The sequence below is a fragment of the Chanodichthys erythropterus genome, chromosome 10 (genome assembly GCF_024489055.1).
Source record: "Chanodichthys erythropterus isolate Z2021 chromosome 10, ASM2448905v1, whole genome shotgun sequence".
In the NCBI taxonomy this organism is placed as follows: Eukaryota; Metazoa; Chordata; class Actinopteri; order Cypriniformes; family Xenocyprididae; genus Chanodichthys; species Chanodichthys erythropterus.
In genome coordinates, this window is record NC_090230.1 from 28,986,308 (window position 1) to 29,008,776 (window position 22,469).

A 22,469-nucleotide genomic window follows, 5' to 3' on the forward strand; every position below is an offset into this window, starting at 1 on the left:
TGAACACTAATGAACACTGCACTGATGGACACTAATGAACACTACACTGATGAACACTGCACTGATGAACACTGCACTAATGAACACTGATGAACACTGATGAACACTGATGAACACTGATGAACACTGATGAACACTGATGAACACGGATGAACACGGATGAACACTGCACTGATGAACACTGCACTGATGAACACTGATGAACACTGCACTAATGAACACTGCACTAATGAACACTGCACTAATGAACACTGCACTAATGAACACTGATGAACACTGATTAACACTGCACTGATGAACACTGATTAACAATGCATAATAAACACTGATGAACACTGCACTAATGAACACTGATGAACACTGCACTAATGAACACTAATGAACACTGATGAACACTGCACTAATGAACACTAATGAACACTGATGAACACTAATGAACACTGATGAACACTGCACTAATGAACACTAATGAACACTGATGAACACTGATGAACACTGACGAACACTGCACTAATGAACACTAATGAACACTGACGAACACTGCACTAATGAACACTAATGAACACTGTAGAGAACTGCACTAATGAACACGGATGAACACTGATGAACACTAATGAACACTGATGAACACTGCACTAATGAACACTAATGAACACTGACGAACACTAATGAACACTGATGAACACTGCACTAATGAACACTAATGAACACTGATGAACACTGCACTAATGAACACTAATGAACACTGACGAACACTGCACTAATGAACACGGATGAACACTGATGAACACTAATGAACACTGATGAACACTGCACTAATGAACACTAATGAACACTGACGAACACTGCACTAATGAACACGGATGAACACTGATGAACACTAATGAACACTGACGAACACTGCACTAATGAACACTAATGAACACTGATGAACACTAATGAACACTGATGAACACTGCACTAATGAACACTAATGAACACTGATGAACACTGCACTAATGAACACTAATGAACACTGACGAACACTGCACTAATGAACACGGATGAACACTGATGAACACTAATGAACACTGATGAACACTGCACTAATGAACACTAATGAACACTGACGAACACTGCACTAATGAACACGGATGAACACTGATGAACACTAATGAACACTGACGAACACTGCACTAATGAACACTAATGAACACTGATGAACACTAATGAACACTGATGAACATTAATGAACACTGATGAACACTGATGAACACTAATGAACACTGCACTGATGGACACTGATGAACACTGCACTAATGAACACTGATGAACACTAATGAACACTGCACTGATAGACACTGATGAACACTAATGAACACTGCACTGTTGGACACTAATGAACACTGATGAACACTAATGAACACTGATGAACACTGCACTAATGAACACTAATGAACACTGACGAACACTGCACTAATGAACACGGATGAACACTGATGAACACTAATGAACACTGACGAACACTGCACTAATGAACACTAATGAACACTGATGAACACTAATGAACACTGATGAACATTAATGAACACTGATGAACACTGATGAACACTGCACTAGTGAACACTAATGAACACTGATGAACACTGCACTAGTGAACACGAATGAACACGAATGAACACGAATGAACACGAATGAACACTGCACTAATGAACACTAATAAACACTAATGAACACTAATGAACACTGATGAACACTGATGAACACTGATGAACACTGATGAACACTGATTAACACTGCACTGATGAACACTGATTAACAATGCACTAATAAACACTGATGAACACTGCACTGATGGACACTGATGAATACTGCACTGATGGACACTGATGAACACTGCACTGATGAACACTTATGAACACTAATGAACACTGCACTGATGAACACTGATGAACACTAATGAACACTGCACTGATGAACACTGATGAACACTAATGAACACTGCACTGATGGACACTAATGAACACTACACTGATGAACACTGCACTGATGAACACTGCACTAATGAACACTGATGAACACTGATGAACACTGATGAACACTGATGAACACGGATGAACACGGATGAACACTGCACTGATGAACACTGCACTGATGAACACTGCACTGATGAACACTGATGAACACTAATGAACACTGATGAACATTAATGAACACTGATGAACACTGCACTAGTGAACACTAATGAACACTGATGAACACTGCACTAGTGAACACGAATGAACACGAATGAACACGAATGAACACGAATGAACACTGCACTAATGAACACTAATAAACACTAATGAACACTAATGAACACTGATGAACACTGATGAACACTGATGAACACTGATTAACACTGCACTGATGAACACTGATTAACAATGCACTAATAAACACTGATGAACACTGCACTAATGAACAGTAATGAACACTGATGAACACTGATGAACACTGATTAACACTGCACTGATGAACACTGATTAACAATGCACTAATAAACACTGATGAACACTGCACTAATGAACACTGATGAACACTGCACTAATGAACACTAATGAACACTGATGAACACTGCACTAATGAACACTAATGAACACTGATGAACACTAATGAACACTGATGAACACTGCACTAATGAACACTAATGAACACTGATGAACACTAATGAACATTGATGAACACTAATGAACACTGATTAACACTGCACTGATGAACACTGATTAACAATGCACTAATAAACACTGATGAACACTGCACTAATGAACACTAATGAACACTGATGAACACTGCACTAATGAACACTAATGAACACTGATGAACACTAATGAACACTGATAAACACTGCACTAATGAACACTAATGAACACTGACGAACACTGCACTAATGAACACGAATGAACACGGATGAACACGGATGAACACGGATGAACACGGATGAACACGGATGAACACGGATGAACACGGATGAACACGGATGAACACGGATGAACACTGATGCTCCATGTTTTGAGGAGCAGCGCTGACACATGGCCACCTGTCTGGACCCGCTGCAGGAATGTGATGTCGAGTTTATCCATAGATCAGCGCCGGGCTTTGAAAGCAAGAAAACATGTTCATTACAGCTATAACATTCAAACTAAAAGATTATTAGTATCACAAAGGCAATCAAAAAGATGCAAAGGATTACATGTGAATGATCTTTAGGTTTTATATGTACTGCATGCAATTTAACTGGACTTATTTGATTGCTCTGGATATATTGTATTTTAAAAATGATATACTATATTAGTAAAAAAGAATAGGTACCATTCACATAATATTTCACAAAAGGCCACGAGTGACCAAACCTCAATATATCACAAGCACACTGGAACTTTTGACCTTATGATGCCTGTTTTATTATTATGTTTATTATTACTGCTCAACTGACAAATTTTGCTCTTGCTTGGTTTTACTCAAATGACTTGAGGGGCGTCCGGATACTTATTGCTAGTCAGTCGTGATGCCATGAGCAGATGTTATAGGAGCAGCTGAACCACTGAAACAGCTGTTGAAGAGACAACAAGCAGTGACCACATCTTCCTGGAAATTTCCACAGTTCGGTGCAGGAATGTGGGCAGGAATGAACACGCCGTCTGAAAACCTGTGATACCTGTGGTTAAAGCGTTGAAGAGAACAGGGAAGAACGTGCTTCTAAACCCCCTGTAATTCACACCCTGATAATAAAGAGTCAATTTGAATTCTATTCTAAATCTAAAGCTTCTAATTTCAACGTATGAATCTAAAGTTCACATGTTAAATCAGATACAGTTATAGTTGATCAAAGGCCAGCAGCTTCATGCACTTTCAGACATGTTCAGTAATGGTGCTCCTTAATAAATACAGATTACAGAGTTCCATGTTGTGTATTTGTATGTATAACCATCTTCAGCTTCACACTCTTAAAAATAAAGATTTTTTCTTTACATCTGTGGTTCCATGAAGAACATTTAACATCCATGGAGTTTTTCCATTGCACAAAAGCTTCTTTATCGTGGAAAAAGGGTCTTTAGATTTTTAAAATGTCCTTCACTCTCAGAACAGATGCTTGTAATGGTGAAAACCTCATATAGGCTGTCCACTTGATTAAATATGTTTGTGTGTGTGTGTGTGTGTGTGTGTGTGTGTGTGTGTGTGTGTGTGTGTGTGTGTGAGAGAGAGAGAGAGAGAGAGCTCAACAGATATTGCTACACAAACCTCAAACCAGGTGGTGTTTTTACAGTCAGGAACTGATGCTTTATTATCCCATATAGGTGCTAAACCTGATGATAGGTCCATAAAGCAGCTCAAACCTTGATGTTGGACTAATGGAGTCAGAAACATTAACATTAACTCCATCTGCTGGACAGCTCAAGTAAGAACAGTGCACTTTCAAGTCGGGTCATTTTTGCATATCGCTTATCACAACGGGTGTTTAAACATGACAAACGTTGAACAATGCTTAACAGATCGTGACAGTTGTTCAAGCCGAAATACGCCATTAACTTTAGTTTGACGTCACAGTAATTAATGTTCCTTGCTGAAATATGTTGAAAAAAATATATATATTGTTTTACATTATTCAAGAATGTATAATTTGTTATTCTACCCTAGCATTAATAATAATAATAATAATAATAATAATAATAATGACAACCTCTGAATTCTTGAAATGTTAAAATATTATTGTTTAAATTATAGTTTTTTTTGTTTTTGTTTTGGTATTTCATTTTTTTACATTATGGATTTTTTTTACTTAATTTGAATTACATTGAACTGAATTATGGAGAAATTGATCGCGTAGACACGCCCACCTGCGCGCGCCTGTCTGTCACACAAAATCAATTCTCTTCAGACTTCGCGCTCTTTTCTTCTGAGTGAATTTTGCGAGATTACAGTCACAGAAGAACCAGCGCCAACGAAAATGTTATTTTAATCGGAAAACACACATGGATTACAATAGTTTGCGGATACTGAGAGAGTAATCGGGTCTGTTTCCACATGACGACAAATCCACATTGAAGTCCTGGTCAGAGACGTGAGGTAAATTTATTTTTATTCCGCGTGCAATATGATATCAAATGTAATGTTAATCTCAGAGAATCAAAAGTTTTGTTTAATCTTTTTATGGTCTTATGTTTTAAACCGAGTTTAGCGTTTTCTACAGTTTGTATAAAAAGTCATAATCCAACTGCATTCAGTATGGAGGATTTTCAGTGCAGCTGAGGACCAGTAGCAATCCACAGGCCATTACAGCTTTTCATTAAAGTTCCTTATCTAAAAAAAAATAATGATGTCTTCATTTATTTGTGATAGAATGAGTTACTGGTAAGAGTTGTAAACCCGTGATGATGGCTTGTTTAACTTTCAGCCTGCCATTTGTGAGGGTCCTTCTTTAGAGAAGAGCAGCTGAAACTCAATTAAAGGTCTCATAAAATAACTAAAATATTGTAAGTGTTTATGAGTTCTGTGGGGTTTTGTGGATGGTACCTATGGTGCTCTTAATCTATTTTAGGTGATTGCTAAAGCGTTGCTAGGTAGTTTAGTGAAAAGTATCAAGTTTAAAGTAAGTAAAATATAAATGAAACTTATCACTTACATTAACATGGACAGCAAGCAATGATGACTAGAAATGTAAGTTTGGTTATCATATTATCCTTTGATTGAAATCTAATGATCATAGGTTTTCGGGTGTACCTGGAAAATATTTGTTCTATTGCCATGTTCAGTGCTCAACTTTGGTAAAGTTGGTTTTATATTTGCACATTCAGACTTCTAATAAATTCTGACTTTCCAATAAATGTGCAATAAATTAATGTTTGTGAATTTTAAGCAGCGACATGATATTGACAACCAACGATTGTCAACTTACAACATTTTTCACAGTCGATCAAAATAGGCAAGTATTGTTTTAATGGCATATTTACTTGTGAATGTCCACTGAATCTCCAATGTAGTGTGATTAACAATGCTATTGAATACCGATGTCCGAATGTGCGAATATAAAACCAACTTTACCCAAGTCAGCGCTGTATGTTTTTGGTGAACGAAATGAACAGTAGTTGTTGTAATATGTCAGAATAATAGCTTAAAATCCCCCTTTTCAAGACTAGGCATTAGTAAACCTCAACCTCAACCATCTGGTTAATAACTAAAAGACTCATATAATGTTTGCATCTGTGTTAAGTATGTTCCTGTATGTATATTCAAATAGAGATGCAGTGATACAATGATTATTTGAGTTATGGTTTATAACTGGTCAATGAAATTAGGCATGACAGTGTAATAATGTACAGTATGAAAGATAGATAAATATTCTAAAGGACTATAAATACCCTTATTCAACTGTTTTATTATGGTTTGCCTGTTTTGTTGCAGACACTTCTCGTCCCCGTATGGTGCAACGCTGTGTTGGAGTGCTTGATAAGAACACAACAACAAGAAGATTGCAGGTTTACCTTTATTGTTACTAAGTGCATACCGACATTTCACAAGAAATTCATATTTTACGAAGACTTGCGACTGTGTCCGGATGTTATCCTTCATTCTGCAGCTTCTTTGCTCTGAAAATAAGAACATATCAGAGTATTATGGCAAGGGCCTCACTGGGCTTTTGAGAAATCAGTTTGTCCGTGAGTTTCATGCAGAGCTCCTGCACATCAGCCTGTCTGCAACGCTTAGATCCATATCTAACCAGATAATCATGATCTATTTGCTGAACTGAGTTATTTTAGTCACTGAAGCTGCATGGACAGAAGCTTTCACTCGCACATTTTACACGGATGGATGGAGAGGTGAGCTCAAACTTCTGTTTACATCCACAATGCTTTTGATCTTGACTGATGTGACTTGCTTAAAACATTTTGTTCAATTCAGCTTTATTGTCATTAGTAGGGATTAAACAGATCGTTGTTGATCCATGCTTCTCTGGATACTTATATAATGTCTTTCATTTTGGCTCACTAGGAATCTGTTTGGAGGATTTGTTTGTCATCCTGAATATGCTGGATGATCGAGACGAAGTACTGGGATGCACTCCATAAAGTCAGGAGCAGAAATGTGAATTCACCTTATCTATTTTCTAAAGGCAACTTGTTTCATTGATCTTATTGTGAAAGATTAGTCTATGCATATGTTCATTTTTTTTATTTTTTGATCACCTAAATTTTAACCAAAATATCATCTCTATCTTCTCTCTGGTGACATATAGGGCTGGGACGATACATCGATTCTCGATCGATACAATGAATTTGAATTGCTCTAAGCTAGTTTTTAACTGCACACTCTCAAATGCTCAAGAAGAAGACAGTGCTTGTGCATTCATGTAAGTAGTTAAATATACTTGCACCTCAGCTCAGAATGCTTTAATGATGCAAGATTTGTAATTCGTTTCAAACTTTTTGTACTTAATGAATGATTATTTTAGGTTTATGTGGTGTGTGTAAAGCCCTGAACACACCAAGCCGACACGACTTACTAGTGGCAATGAAAGCAGAGAGGTTGGCTCACGTCGGCAACATCTGGTTCAAAGTTGCCCTGACACACCAAACCGACGCTTGACACCCGATGGCCACTAGCACATCCATTCTGCACCTGCGTAAGAAGAAATGCCTTTCCTTACCAGCTGACTGACGAGCGCAGACGCCAATTCAACATGTCGAATCGGCCGTAAAAAAGCAGATGGCGACCAACTTCAGCCGACGGTGCGGAATCGCGATACTTCGGAAAATATCAGAATCGCTCCAGATTCTTTGTATCACGGATTAAGATTGATGTATTGTCCCAGCCCTAGTGACATATGCAGGACATCTCTCATCATTTAGTCCTCTTAAACTATGCCCCTGCAATCTCATGCTCATCTGCCTCCTTTTGTCAGTGCAACACCCTCATATTAACTTCCAATCAACAACCGATGCAGAGAACAAAATTCCCAGCCTACGTCACAATGCGGAAGAAAAGGTCTGTCTCTACTTCTGTTTTATCACAACTTTATTTGCTGACATATGGACTTACTAAGCCTACCTTGCAGTTGCATACAATTATACAAGAGGATGAGTGCAAGATGTTGTCTGTCCGCCTCACCAACAAACCACTCAAAGACAGACAAGCAGCAGCAAACACCGCACAGTGGTTGGAGGAAATAGCAAGTATGAAATGAAAAAGTGTGTTGTTCACCAAAAACTAGCATGGACACTATATATATAACATGTAGTTTAGTATAGTTTATATGATAGAATTAATGCAATGTGAAAAATCTGATAACAGGTGGCGAAAAAATATGCGGTTCACACGTCTAGTGTGAAATGGCCCTTTTTGTGGTTTTCTTTTGCTTATTTCTTTTGGTTATCCACACAAGTTCTGCTTAAAAAATGTATAATGTTACGTTTAAGTTATAATAAACAAAATATGCTAGCAAAATGAGTTTGGATTGAGTTAACTGTTTTATCAGTTGTCAATGTTATCAGTCAATCACAATATTGTGCAGTGCTCAGATTCTTGTTTCAGCAAGATTCACTTGAATCAGCAAGAAAAGTCTGGGGTGGTCATTTATTTTGTTACCCCTGTTCCAATTTTTTTTTTAATCGGCATTGCTTGCTGGACCTCCGACAAGATGAGATTTGACTAAAACCGGAGGTGAGAGATCCTCAAACACATTTGAGTTGTTTCAATAAGCTAGTGGGGTTAACTAAACTAACATCTTTGCTCTTTTTAGCTATTGTACTTCCCAACACTGTTATAATGGTAGTATAGGTTTGACTGTTACCTTGCCAGCTTCACGGCTCTTGGCCCTCAGCTTGTTGACCTGGGACTCGGCGATGTCAGCGCGCTCCTGAGCCTCTTCCAGCTCATGCTGCACCTTCCTGTACCTGGACAGGTGAGTGTTGGCCTGCTCCTCCTGTTACGATTACACAAGATATCCAACCCTTTTCATGGCAGTGCATTCATGGCACTGGACACTTTTGTCAATACTAAAACTTCACGCTCCAGACGTTTGATTTTAGACTTACAGCTTCTTCAGCCTGGCGCTTGTAGGCCTTCACTTTCAGCTGCAGCTTGTCTACCAGATCCTGCAGTCGGATCACGTTCTTCTTGTCTTCCTCAGTCTTTGGGAGTAAATATTGGACATGGTCTTAGTTAAAGTATGTATGTTATTATAAAAAAGGTGGTGAATTTCTAATTCCTCGGTAGTTTTACCTGATAGGTGAGCTCCTTCACCCTCCTCTCAAACTTGCGCACTCCTTTCACAGCATCTGCACCACGTCTCTGCTCAGCTTCAACTTCAGACTCTAACTCACGCACCTTCAGTACAGAGTTATTGTTTCACCTGTCAAATCTCTGGCATGACCAGTACATCTAAAAATGTGTTTTGTTCCTAACACTCAAATTTACCCTGGACTCCAGTTTCTGGAGCTGTTTCTTTCCACCCTTCATGGCCAGACTTTCAGCCTCATCCAGACGGTGCTGCAGGTCTTTGACAGTCACTTCCAGGTTCTTCTTCATCCTCTCCAGGTGAGCACTAGTGTCCTGCTCCTTCTTCAGCTCCTCAGCCATCATGGCAGCCTGAAATATAAGCCAGTTAAAATGAACTAACCAATATAGATAGAATTATCTTTCATGACCTTTCATTTGTTACCACATGCACCTAAAAACAATACAAATAACTGTTTAAACTGGAATAGAGAAGCAGAATGTAAACACTCACATCAGTGATGGCCTTCTTGGCCTTCTCCTCTGCATTTCTGGCCTCCTGGACTGAATCATCCACCTCACCTTGAACCTGGACCAGATCAGCCTCAAGCTTCTTCTTGGTGTTAATAAGACTTGTATTCTGTGGGATGTAAGCAGTTAGTCTACAGTGTCTACAGTTTATCATGTATCCTGAATTTGTTCCTGGTATTTAGTAATTGTTTGTACTTGTGAGTGCAGCAGTCCCACACGTTCGCTGGCATCAACCAGCTCCTGCTCCGCCACTTTGCGGCCTCTCTCTGTTTGCTCCAGTGCAGCTCTCAGCTCCTCAATCTCTGCTTGCATCAGGTTATTCCTGCGCTCCACCATGGCCACCTGCTCCTTCATGTCCTCCTGTCCTCTGAGAGCGTCATCAAGGTGCAGCTGGGCATCCTGTGGCAACATTCTTTCTTTGTTAGTTGTCATGCTTTGGTTAATTCATGTTTCATATTCATATTGTCAAACATTTAATATTTATTGCAATCCCACATTCTACAGAAAGAAACCTTGAGTTGTCCTTGGACGTTCCTGAGCTGTTTCTGGGCCTCAGCAGCCTGGCGGTTGGCATGACTCAGCTGGATCTCCATCTCATTCAGATCTCCCTCCATCTTCTTTTTGACTCTCAGAGCATCATTTCTGCTCCTGATCTCAGAGTCCAGAGAGCTCTGCATGGAATCGATCACTCTTTGGCTGTTCCTCTTGATCTGTTCCATCTCCTCATCCTTCTCAGCTAGCTTCCTGTCAATCTCGCTCTTCACCTGGTTCAGCTCCAGCTGCACACGAAGAATCTTGGACTCTTCATGCTCCAGGGTGGCCTGATGGATAGGATATAAGAATTATATCAACCTGGTAGAAAAATGGTGAAATGTTCACCATATTAGAACAGTATTTTTTTCATGGTTTGTTGATTTGATACTTTTAAGTGACAATACTTCAGCTTCTTCAAGTGCAGTCTGGATCTCTGATTTCTCAGCCTCCACAATCTTCTTTGCCTTTTCCAGTTCATGAATCGTCTTTCCAGTCTCTCCAAGCTGCTCAGTGAGGTCAGAAATCTCCTCTAAAGTGTTTAAAAAGCAGATTTAAAAAAAAAAAATGTTTAAATGCATCCCTTTTTTTTAGTCTTTGGTGTACAAATAAAAGTTGCATTACGTTGCAGATTCTTGTTCTCCCTCTTCAGGGTCTCCAGGTGGTCAAGAGCTTCCTCATAGGAGTTCTTCATTTTGAAAAGCTCAGTGCTGAGAGAACGAGCTTCTTTCTGAGCACCTTCTAGTTCAGCCTGACTTTCCTCATACTTCTGTTTCCAATCTGCTAGCACCTGATAATGAAGTACATGTAGTCATTGTTAATTAGCTAAGTTGTCGGTTCAAGGTCTAGGTTTACAGGTTATCCATGTATTTCTTACCTTGTCAAAGTTTCTCTGCTTCTTGTCAAGGTTGGCTGCCAATGCATTTGCCCTCTCCACATCAATCATGAGATCTTCTACTTCACCCTGCAGTCTCTGTTTGGTCTTTTCCAGAGAGGCACACTTGGAGTTCACCGCCTCAATGGATTCTTCAGCATCCTGCAGACGCTGAGCCAGCTTTTTCCTGAGGAAAGTGATTTGAAATTATGAAATCTTATTAATATTTGTCATATTAAATGTAGGATACTGAAAACTTTTCCCAATGATCTATTTACTTGGATTCCTCAAGCTCCTCAGTGCGTTGGATGGCATCAGTCTCATATTTTGTTCTCCACTGAGCCACCTCACTGTTGGCCTTAGACATTCCACGCTGGAGTTCAGCTTTGGCCTCCTGCTCTTCCTCATACTGCTCTCTGAGCAGGTCACAGTCATGGCGGGCAGACTGAACCGCATGGGCCAGAGCGTTCTTGGCCTTGAAGTCAAAATGTTTCCTTTTATTGTACACAGCTATGTTCATAGTTATTCACAGTATTTGGTAACTGAAAATTGTAGCATCTTTGTAGTTACCTTAACCTCTTCTTCAATATGTCTTTTGAGTTCCTCAATCTGCTGAGTGTAAGCTTGTTTGCCTCTGGTCAATTGAGAAACAAGAGCTTCTTTCTCCTCCAATTGACGCCCATATTCCCCTAGTATAAGACAATGTGTAATTTATGAAAGTGTTCACAAGAGTTGTATGATGTCAGTATTGGGTTCTTGCATCGCAGGTTTTTGCACATTTCTACAACTGTGTGCAGAGTATATTAAATGTATGCATGGCATATTGTTTATGTACGTACCATTTTCAGTTTGCAGCCTTGCCTTCTGTGCATTTAAGTCATTAAGTTGGCGTAAAAACTCATCATTTTTGGTTTTTAGTTCGCTTGTTTGATCTTCTAATGTACGGCACATCTTTTCAAGGTTTGCCTACATTTAAAAAAAAAAAAAGCTTAAATTTTCTTTTACCTCTTTGTGCTTTGTTCTGGTGTCATTTACTTATATTTCAAGCTGTCAAGGTTAAAGTAAAGTAGTCAACATTTGAAGTGGATAAAAAAAGTTAATCAAAGTTGTCCTTAGAACTAAGTTGTCCTAAGAAGAAGGTTTTAGGACAACTTTGATGAAAGGTTTTGATCCACTTCAAATGTTGACTAGTGTAGTTTTGTAAAACAAAAAATAAATCTTTACTTGAAGTTTTGCCAATAGTATACCTTTGCTTTAGCCACAGCCTCCATATTGCTTGTCAAGTCATCAATCTCCATCTTGTATTCACTCTTCTCCTTCTCCAGCTTCTGCTTGACCCGCTGAAGGTTGTCGATCTGTTCTCCAAGCTCAGCCACAGTATCTGCCTGCTTCTTTCGGAGAGCTGCAGCAGTAGCTTCATGCTGCAAGGTGGACTCTTCCAGATCACGACGCAACTTCTGGAATTCGGCTTCACGCTTCTTGTTCATCTCAATCTGGGCAGCAGTGGCACCACCAGCTTCCTCAAGCCTCTCGCTGATCTCTTCGAGTTCCCTGGAGAGATCAGCTCTCTGCTTCTCCACTTTAGCACGAGCAGCTCGCTCAGCCTCAATTTCCTCTTCTAGCTCCTCGATACGGGCCTAAATAAAGAATTAAATATATTAACTACCTAGTGATATTGGTAATGTGGGTTTTCCCAGCTATGCATCTATTTCATATAACACAGATTAGGGTTAGTATTACCTGAAGTTCTTTGATCTTCTTCTGAAGCTGTGCTCCCAATAATTGTTCATCCTCAATCTTGCTGAGAAACTGACTAATCTCGAAGTCTTTCCTGTTTTTAAAGCATTGTTTTGTAAAATGTATAAAATACTCATTTTGTGTAATTTTGTGAATACTGAAATCCACTTACTTTTTGATCTTCTCATCTGATTGCTGTTTGTCATTCTCCAGGTCCATTATGGACTCCTGGGCCAGTTTCAGATCACCCTCAAGCTTCCTCTTGGCTCTCTCAAGGTCCATACGGAGCTTCTTCTCTTGCTCCAGTGAGCCCTCAAGCTATTGTTACAGAAACCAGAGCATTTAATTCTAGTATAGAGACGCAAATTAACTTACCATTGATTCAAGCTCTTATTCTCATGCCAATCATCTTACATCATCCACTTGCTGCTCAAGCTTTGTCTTAGATTTAGTCAGAGTGTTGACTTTGTCTTCCTCTGCCTGAAGGTCATCAAGAGTCTGCTGGTGTGCCTCTTGGAGAGCTTTCTTCTCTTTGGTCAGCTTGGCAATGCTCTCATCCTGAGAGGCCATCTCCTCCGTCAGGTTTTTAACCTAAATGGAAACATTGTTCATTGTTTTCATTCTTAAGATCCTGAACAATCAGCAGTGTGAAGAACATATGAAAAGATGATTGACCTTATTTTCTGTTGCATGTTTCTCCTTCTCCACTTTGGCCAAGGTGAGCTCCAGGTCGTCAATGTCTTTCTTCAGTTCAGAGCATTCATCCTCCAGTTTCCTTTTCTTGGCAGTGAGTTCAGCATTGATTTCCTCCTCATCCTCCAGTCTCTCGGTTGTCTCTTTGAGTTTTGCCTCGAGCTGGATCTTGCTTTTGATGAGACCTTCACATCTCTCCTCAGCATCAGAGAGGTTTTCAGTTTCCTGTTTGAGGTGGATGTAAATAATGACTTTTGGCTTCTACAGGTTTCATTTTGACTCTGTAAGAACTGAAATACTCACAGCAGCTACTTGCAGTTGAAGATCGTTTTTCTCTTGAAGAAGTGACACCATTTTCTCCTCAAGCTCCTTTTTTTTAGCTAATGCCTTTGTTAGATCCTCCTTCATTTTCTCAAAGTTCTCCTTCATGGCTGCCATTTCTTTCTCAGTCTCTGCACTCTTCAGAAGAGGCTTGATCTTGAAGTAGAGCTTCATCCATGGCCAATGTTTCACATTCATGAATGAGCGAATGTTGTATTGGATGGAATAAATTGACTCTCTGTCAAAGGGTGTTTCTGGTTAAGTTTGACAAAAAATATTCAATTTTGTTCATTTAATTGTAAATTTAATAATATCTAATTCACTCACCTCCTCTCCATCATTTTCACAAACTCTGTCCTCATGAGGAAGCCACGACAAAGAGCTTGAGTCATGGTAACCAGTTCTGCTAGTTTCTCATCTCTCATCTCCTCAAGAGTACCCAAGAGACCAGCTTTAAAGAACACCTGCAAGAACATACAGTGATGTTACTGGTATATTATGGAAGCCATTGTTTTTATTGTAGATTTGAGTTCAGCCATTTGCTGTGTAACTCACCTTGGTGTGTCCAAACTTGTATTGGGTGTGGTCAACATCAATAGAGCCCAGGAGTTTCTCTGAAGCCTTTTTGTTGTCAATGAACTGTCCCTCAGGGATGACGCTAGCATTTAATACTTTGTATCTAGAGAACATTCAGGGGAGAGTCATGTTCTCGTGAAAAATATTCATAAGATGATGAAGATCAGGTGGTATCATCTCTAATTTGGAGGTTGCAAAAAGGTTTCTTTACCTCTGCTTGAAGTCACCATAGAGGATTCTGCTGGGGAAACCCTTCCTGCAGATTCTGATACCTTCCAGCACACCATTACACCTGAGCTGGTGGATAACCAGGAAGTTCTCCATCAGACCTGCAATAAAGATGTTCTTAAGGTTCCAGAGATATTTTCAAAACTTTTTAGTCTTCAAGTATTAAGTTTACCTGGAGTCTTGGACTCATTAGGAATTAAGCAGCGCACAAAGTGAGGGTGAGTGCTCCTCAGGTTAGTCATCAGCTTACCCAAGTTCTCCTGTGGAAATGTTTTTCATTAGTCTAATCTTTAATGGTGTAAAGGTTCACATTCTTCATTAAAAGAGAGAGTCTGTTTACCCTAAAAAGTGCAGACACCGTCTGGAAGGAACCACCCTTCTTCTTGCCTTTCTTTCCACCGCCTCCCTCAGCTGTTTTATGTAAACAAAATATATATATTTTTTATTTTCCCTGTTGCTTTCCTTTTAACCCTTTCAATAACTCCCTATTAGACCATGTCTAATTACATCATAATACAGAAGAATTGATGAGTTGCAAATAAATGTCTTACCTTCAGAACCTGCATGAGCAGCATACAGGAAGGCCAGCACTTTGAGTGATGACTTTTGGTAGAGTTGCACGACAGAGTCATTCAGTGGATCCTTGTTCTTGTCTAACCAGCCATTAATGTTGTAGTCCACAGTGCCGGCGTAGTGCACCAGAGAGAAGTGGGCCTCTGCCTTGCCTTTGGCAGGCTTTGGCTTCTGGAAAGCTGCAGATTTGCCCAGATGCTGATCATGCAGCTTGTTTTTGAAGCTTGTGTCTGTAGCTTTGGGGAACATGCACTCCTCTTCAAGGATGGAGAAGATGCCCATTGGCTGTTGAAGAAATATTCATGCTCAAGTACAGGGACAATATGAATAATCATTTTAATTTGCTGAATGTCCTCTTACCTTCTCAATGAGCTCAATGCAGGCAGCCAAGTCCATACCAAAGTCAATGAACTCCCATTCAATGCCTTCTTTCTTGTACTCCTCTTGCTCCAGAACAAACATGTGGTGGTTGAAGAACTGTTGCAGTTTCTCATTTGTGAAGTTGATGCAAAGCTGCTCCAAGCTGTTGAACTGATAATTAAACAGAAGAAAGTGTTTACTACTGACTGTTATCTTTTATGTTTTGATTAATAACTGATGCTCACATCAAAGATCTCAAATCCAGCGATGTCCAGCACACCAATGAAGAACTGTCTAGGCTGCTTTGTGTCCAACATCTCATTGATACGGACAACCATCCACAAGAACATTTTCTCATAGACAGACTTGGAGAGCGCAGAGACTGCGTTGTTCACCTGAGAAATTCAAAGGTCAGTGTAATTGATATTAGAGTTTACTTTCCCATAAAGTCTATGAATGTCTACAAGTCTGCGATTTCTATTTGTATTCATCTATAAAGTAAATAAGTGATCACCTGTGGCACTGTCTGGCCTTTGGTCACCATCTCATTTCCGACCTTCACTCTGGGGTAACACAGAGCTTTCAGCATGTCAGCGGAGTTGAGGCCCATGAGGTAGGCGATTTTATCGGCCACTGAGGAAGAACCGTTTTTATGTAGTATTGTCGTGAATTAAGTGAATGTTTATATGTTAATGTGCTAATAGTATGTCTTACCCTCAGTGCCGTCAGGTTCGGCCTGCTCCTCTCTCTGCTTTTGTTTAAACTTCATGCTCCCATGATGCATCACAGCACCTGTCAGCTTGTAGATGCTGATTTTCTCATCAGCACTGAAGCCCAGAATGTCAATGGCAGTCTGTTTTTACAATGACCGAGTGAATCACACATTTGAGTCAAAGAGAAGGGTATTTTATATTGCATGTCATTCAGTTTATGCTGGTGTTTTTCTGATGTTTGTTTGCTCAGGTATATTTTATATAATCTGAAAATACTACTATGCAGTTCTTGCAGCTGTCGCCTCTGGCTTACTTAGTAAGGGATAATTAATATTCAACAATATTACTGATCTGTCTGCATTGACACAATTGTATGTGAACTGAACTGATCTGGATGATGACATCATTGTTTTTTCCAGACCTGCTGTATAGATAAATTAACTAAATTAATCACTAATGGTTTTTACAACGGAAATGAATCAACACTGAACTTACTTAAGCTGGACAATTACACCTTTTTCTTCTAGAGCTGCTGTACAGCCAAAACAAAACTGTTGCATAATTTATCTTCATTTTAAGAAGCGCTTTATAAATAAAGGTGACTTGACTTGATAACTACCACTACTACTAACAGTGTAGTTGTGCACATACATCTGTGGCAATGAACTCCTCCACATCATTGATACTCTTGACAGTGATTTCACCCTGGCTGATCATTGGATAGTCGTAAGGGTTGGTGGTGATGAGCAGGGCCTCTGTAAAGAATTGATGTGCAGTATGTTAACAGTGTTCTCAAACATGGAAATGAATGAAACACACAATACTGTAGATTCCTCACCGAGCAGCTCTGGCTTGTGTCCGGTCATGAGCTGGTAGAAGATGTGGTAGCTCCTCTCAGCAGACAGCTGGAATGTTACTCTTGACTTTTCCAGCAGATCTTCCAATAAAGACAAAAATGGGAAAAAAAAGTCATTGACTGCAATTGATTAACCCACATTTTGGCCTCGAAATAAAATGATTGGTTTAAAACAGTGTTGACTCACAAGTTTCAATATCAGCTGAGGCCAGTTTTCCAGTGGTCCCAAAGTGAATCCTGATGAATTTACCCTGAGCAGATTGAAATATTTAGAAAAGTTTAGAATATTCCAGCTTTGGAATGTTAACTGAATTTGTACAATTCATATAATCTGGCCACAGTAACTTACAAAACGAGAGGAGTTGTCATTCCTCACAGTCTTGGCATTTCCATAAGCCTCCAGTAGAGGGTTGGCTGCAATGATTTGATCCTCTAGCGACCCCTGGTGAGTAGTTAAGTAATTTCAACATGCAGAATAATTCTTTCACTGTTCTTTGAATAGTATTTGTTGGTTTAGTCACCTGCATTTTGCCAGGGACAGGTTCTGTCTTCTTTGCGCCGCCAGCCACAGCGATTGTCGCAAAATACTGGATGACACGTTTGGTGTTGACAGTCTTTCCTGCACCAGATTCTCCACTGAGTGGACATGTTAAAGGTGGAAAAGAATGAATTTCAGAATAGTGTAAATGTGATATGTTGTCTTTTACGTAAGTGGTTCTTTAAAATCCATAAATTTCAGAAACTACGTGCGCACCAGAAAGCAACTTGAGGCCTGAAACCTGCATTTACATGCATCATGCTGGCAGTGTGGTCTTAAGAGGGTCATAAACTGGATGAGAAGCATATCTTCGCGTCTACGACAACTCGAGGTATCACACACCAGACATGCACATTCTCTTATCAGTTTATGGTCAGCAATATTGTTATGTTTAAGGACATTATGAAATTAAGACAATGTCTGTGCTATGTTATGATTGTACTGTTATGGTGTAGCAGGATTTTGAACAGCATCATAAGTCGTAGCTGGGAACTGCCGACAGATGCTGAATGGCGCTGCCGGTGTGTGTACGCTTATAGAAAATATGTGTTCGAATTTTAAAGAGGTTGCGTGCTGGGCTTCTCGTCCGGAGTGTGACCCCCTTTAACCTCATATACATGCAGCACTGTCAGTAAGCGGCTTTTCCTCACACCTTTCTGTTACTTTAGTTAGCCTGTCTTTCCTGGCACATGCCTATAAGAACAATGCTTATGCATTTACATGACCACGTTATCCGCATTCTCCATCAGAAAAGCCAGGTGTTCAACTGCCTTCTCTCAGTAGCTTAAACAGTGTTAGCATTTACATGATGATTCTTGTACAATAATTAATAATCATCATAGTCTACTTACGTAATCAGGATAGACTGATTCTCCCTGTCTGAAACACATTTATAGTGTTATTTTAAGTGAAACTGCTAAACGGATTGTATTTTTTTTTGTTTTTTGTATATATCATGTATGTAACAAAATGTACACCACTACATAAATTACTTATGAGAGGCCCATTAAGTAAAAAGAGTTTAAATAAAAAAATTGTAGGTGTATTAAGCAAAATATAAGTAGGCTCAAGTTTAGCACAAGTTTATTGGATTGCAAAACGGATTGAAAATTTATATCCACACTTACCAGTGAGCATGAACTGGTAGGCATTGTCGGAGATGGAGAAGATGTGAGGCGGGGCTTCAATCCTCTTTTTGCCTCTGTATCCGGCCACAACGACTGAATCGTACACTGGGAGCCACTTGTAGGGATTGACAGTGACGCAGAACAAGCCAGAGTAGGTCTGAAACGGAGATATATAGTCCAGTTTAACAATGCTTTTGCCCTCTCTCATGAATAAAAGAATAAAATATGATTTGCTTAGACTTACGTAGATCATCCATGCTGCGTAACGCTCTTTGAGGTTATACAGCACAGTAGGCTCATTGAGGTGGGTCATCATGGCCATGTCCTCAATTTTGTCAAACTTAGGAGGATTCATGGGGAAGATTTCATCTTCTTTTACTGTGATTGTCTATAAAGTTTTTAACATGGATGAGAGATTTATTACAAACTAAATATTTGTTTCACCTGGCAAGTAGTTGTACAGTCCCACAGCATCATGTAAAACTGTTTTACAGAAGATCAACACATTTTCTACTTCTACTTACTTTCCCACACAGTGTTTTGACAGTAGCTTTGCCGCCTTCTCTACTAACAAGAACACCTTTCAGGTACATCTCATCTGGCACCGTCACAAAGAATGCTGTTTTGGCATCAAAGGGGGTGTTCTGAGCCTCTATCCTCTCTCTTTCCGGCTTTCGGAGGTAAATGGCCGCTGGGCCGAAACACTCCATTTCACCATCTCCCATGATTGCGGTTTACTTTGAGAAGTGACGAGGAGAGAATAAGCAGAGGGATTTATACTTTGACTAAAAAACAAATGCAAGTGGAGTAAAACATATTCATTCCTATGAATGTGGAGGGCAATGATGCTTCTCCATGTCTCCATATAATATTATTAATCACAATCATAATACCTGCTGTCCTGTCCAGAGAGAATGTGTCTGAGGTAGGAGATGCTAAGAGAAAGGCATAAAAAAAACTTGAGTTTGAATTTGTGCCACTGTTAAATTGGACTAATTCAGTCAGATTGGTGTCACAACATGTTGAATGTACAGTGCATAGCCACACTTTAAACTCTTACATGGTAATCAGTTAGCACAATTATCAGGGTTAGACATTTAATCTCTAAACTGCAGAACACAAGTATGTGATATTAGGTTAATAGTAGAAGGAGAGCATGATGAACAACTCACCCACCTTTGAGTTCCAGTCAGTCCTTAAAGGAGCCTGAAGCAGCTTCTTATATAGACAGTATACTGTTCACTCAGCAAAACGAACTCACCGTATTTGGTCAAGTATTTTTAGCTCAGTTTCAAGAGGAATTTTTGTAAATGATTGTCATATTCATCAATATCATGACACCAGCCAAATGTATTATCACTTTGTTGTAATTAACTGTCCAGTCTTCATTAGTTTTAGTTTTGTTTAAAGGAAATATTGGGTTAGAAGAACAACTAATGGGTTCAGATAATGGCAGTGAACCCTTCGGTAAGATGAGGTGAATTGACACTAGATGAATTAAACAAATATTTGAAAATAAGCCACCAATATTGTGATTAAAAATTAAACGATGTATTTATAGGTGTCACTTGTGATCAATCGCCTTAACCTTAAGAAAAGGTTGTTATGTGAAGGTATCAGTTACCGGAGTTCAGACATTGTTTAGGTCTTATGTACAGCATAATCTTCTTCAAGTGCCTTGGCACTACAGTAGAGCCCATTTTAGCCATGGAGAAGCTCTTAAATGTCACTGGGATACTGTTCCAAGAAGCCTGGGAAGCTTTTCATGTGTCAAAACAGCAAATTTGGGCACAACAGTTGTCATTCTGTGAATTTGCATATAGTGTCACTTATTGTGAAGAGCGGACGAGATTTGGCAGAATAGCACGGTATAGTCAATTTCATTGTGTATTGAGGAGTGTACTTTTTTTTTTTTTTTTTTTTCAGGTCATATTCTAAATCGGTGGTTCCTAACCTTTTGTATATAAGAAACCCTGAGGACCCCTAAAATTAAAATGGCAACAACAACAACAAAAAAACATGCAAATTCACTCTCTACCAGAAGGTTGTTCTAATGAAACGGCAGCAATACACTGCAAAAAATGCTTTTCTTAGTATTTAAATATCTCAAAAATCATAAATCAATACACAAATACACACAAATATAATACACAATTATGTTGTCACATGACTAAAATAATGCAATAAACATTAAACATTACATGTAAGCCCCAAATGTACATAACTAATAACAAAAACTATGAAACAATTATTTAAATGAAATAACATAAAATGTGAAGTCACACAGGGAATTCCGGAAATGTCAATTTAGAGGAACAAGAACAGAAAAAAGAGAAGAGATGAGCAGAAACACAAGGACTGCAACCGATGTCCAGCCACAGCCTTAGATGAAGTCAGCTGAAGATAAAAAAAAGACATTAAGATCTCAGCAGAGTCCACAAACAGCATTCCCAGCTTCACTTATTACTAACCAGTTTCTGTCATACATCTACAGAAGTTCTTATTGAGAATTTACAGAGGTTTAGAAGTTGATGATTTATTGAAAACAATTTTCGAATGAAGTCTTCGAAACTCTTATGGTGATCAGTGTTTGCTGTATTTGGGCTTCTGACCCTTGACTTTTTAACATTAGTTTTTATCTGGCTGCTGTAACTGTGTGTTTATAAAACACATTCGTTATGGCAAGAGAAAATGGATCAGGTGATAATGCTTTTGTATTGTTGATGAGAAACATCATGTAGTGGCCTGATTCACTGAACTCATAGTCTTTGGTCTACTTTTATATTATATCACAAAACAAACTTGTTTTTGTTGCCAATTTTTTAGTAGCTCGTTTTGTGATGTTCAGAATTTTATCTGAATATTTTGTTGATTGTTACTGTTGTTGAAATTCATATGCTGATTTTTACATATGCTGTGTTTGTCTAAATGATACAGTAGTTTAAAATTTTTGTACACAATGCATTTTTAAAGTCCTTCAAATGATCGGTTTGTCACTGCTGGTTCTCATTCTGTAGTGTCACAGAGCTATTATAATAAATAATGTTAAAATGTATTAAACATTCCTCATGTAATCAAAGATTAGACTCTATATGAGATCAGTGAATCAGGCCACTACATGATGTCTGTCATCAACAATACGTAGCTGATATCACCTGATCCATTTTCTCTTGGCTTTTCTTGCCATAACTAATGTTTTATAAACACACAGTTACAGCAGCCACAGAAAAACTAATGCTAGAAAGGCCAAGAGCTGAAAAAACAAACACTGATCACCATAATGATAACTCCAAACGTTATTATTTTCAATCAAACATCAACATGTAATTCTGTTGATTCTCAATAACAACCTATGAAAGAAGTAACAAATTGGTTTGTAATAGCACATTTTTGTGGTGTTTACGTCTGAACTTGGGCTCTGTATTGGCCAGATCATGCGTCAGCATCACACGCATGCCTCGTGCTGCTCACGTGACCAGAGCCGGTGAATACTGAGCCTGTGTTCGGAAGTAAACCTGGAAGCTCTGCAACGCAAATAACGTATCGGGGCAGGCGAATTTGTTGAATAAAGTAGGTAATT

The 22,469-nt window shown here is 39.0% G+C and overlaps 1 protein-coding gene across 2 annotated transcripts; it reads right to left on the reverse strand.

Moving 5' to 3' along the window:
• Window positions 1-6,489: 6,489 nt before the first annotated feature.
• On the reverse strand, window positions 6,490-20,078 carry LOC137028441 (myosin heavy chain, fast skeletal muscle-like). 2 transcript variants are annotated; one of them, XM_067397229.1, is made up of 42 exons: window positions 20,062-20,078; window positions 19,783-19,824; window positions 19,414-19,626; window positions 19,134-19,277; window positions 18,890-19,046; window positions 18,614-18,641; window positions 17,746-17,860; window positions 17,574-17,666; window positions 17,412-17,475; window positions 17,207-17,305; window positions 17,020-17,123; window positions 16,370-16,508; window positions 16,170-16,288; window positions 15,901-16,050; window positions 15,656-15,826; window positions 15,274-15,580; window positions 15,063-15,133; window positions 14,895-14,982; window positions 14,706-14,823; window positions 14,474-14,597; window positions 14,246-14,382; window positions 13,901-14,156; window positions 13,580-13,822; window positions 13,319-13,495; window positions 13,077-13,222; window positions 12,908-12,998; window positions 12,415-12,804; window positions 12,007-12,133; window positions 11,738-11,856; window positions 11,446-11,642; window positions 11,171-11,354; window positions 10,918-11,083; window positions 10,701-10,825; window positions 10,275-10,583; window positions 9,958-10,161; window positions 9,746-9,871; window positions 9,433-9,603; window positions 9,238-9,342; window positions 9,051-9,146; window positions 8,807-8,938; window positions 7,520-7,635; window positions 6,562-6,605 (listed from the first exon to the last, which is right to left on the reverse strand). In XM_067397229.1, coding segments are annotated over exons 3-42 (5,910 nt in total). In that variant the 5' UTR covers window positions 19,615-19,626; window positions 19,783-19,824; window positions 20,062-20,078; the 3' UTR covers window positions 6,562-6,604. The 2 variants fall into 2 exon arrangements, with proteins under 2 accessions (XP_067253331.1, XP_067253330.1); XM_067397230.1 differs by lacking the exon at window positions 7,520-7,635 and having other exon boundaries at window positions 6,490-6,605.
• Between the last annotated feature and the right edge of the window lie 2,391 nt (window positions 20,079-22,469).

Excerpts from the sequence above, each read along its gene's own strand:
- LOC137028441 (XM_067397229.1), bottom strand. The coding sequence starts at position 19,614 with ATGGGAGATGGTGAAATGGAGTGTTTCGGCCCAGCGGCCATTTACCTC. Across the intron at positions 16,509-17,019 it reads AGGAGTTCATTGCCACAGAT|ACTGCCATTGACATTCTGGG; the intron begins GTATGTGCACAA and ends TTGTAAAAACAG. Across the intron at positions 11,857-12,006 it reads AAGGCTGCAAACTGAAAATG|GGGAATATGGGCGTCAATTG; the intron begins GTACGTACATAA and ends GTCTTATACTAG.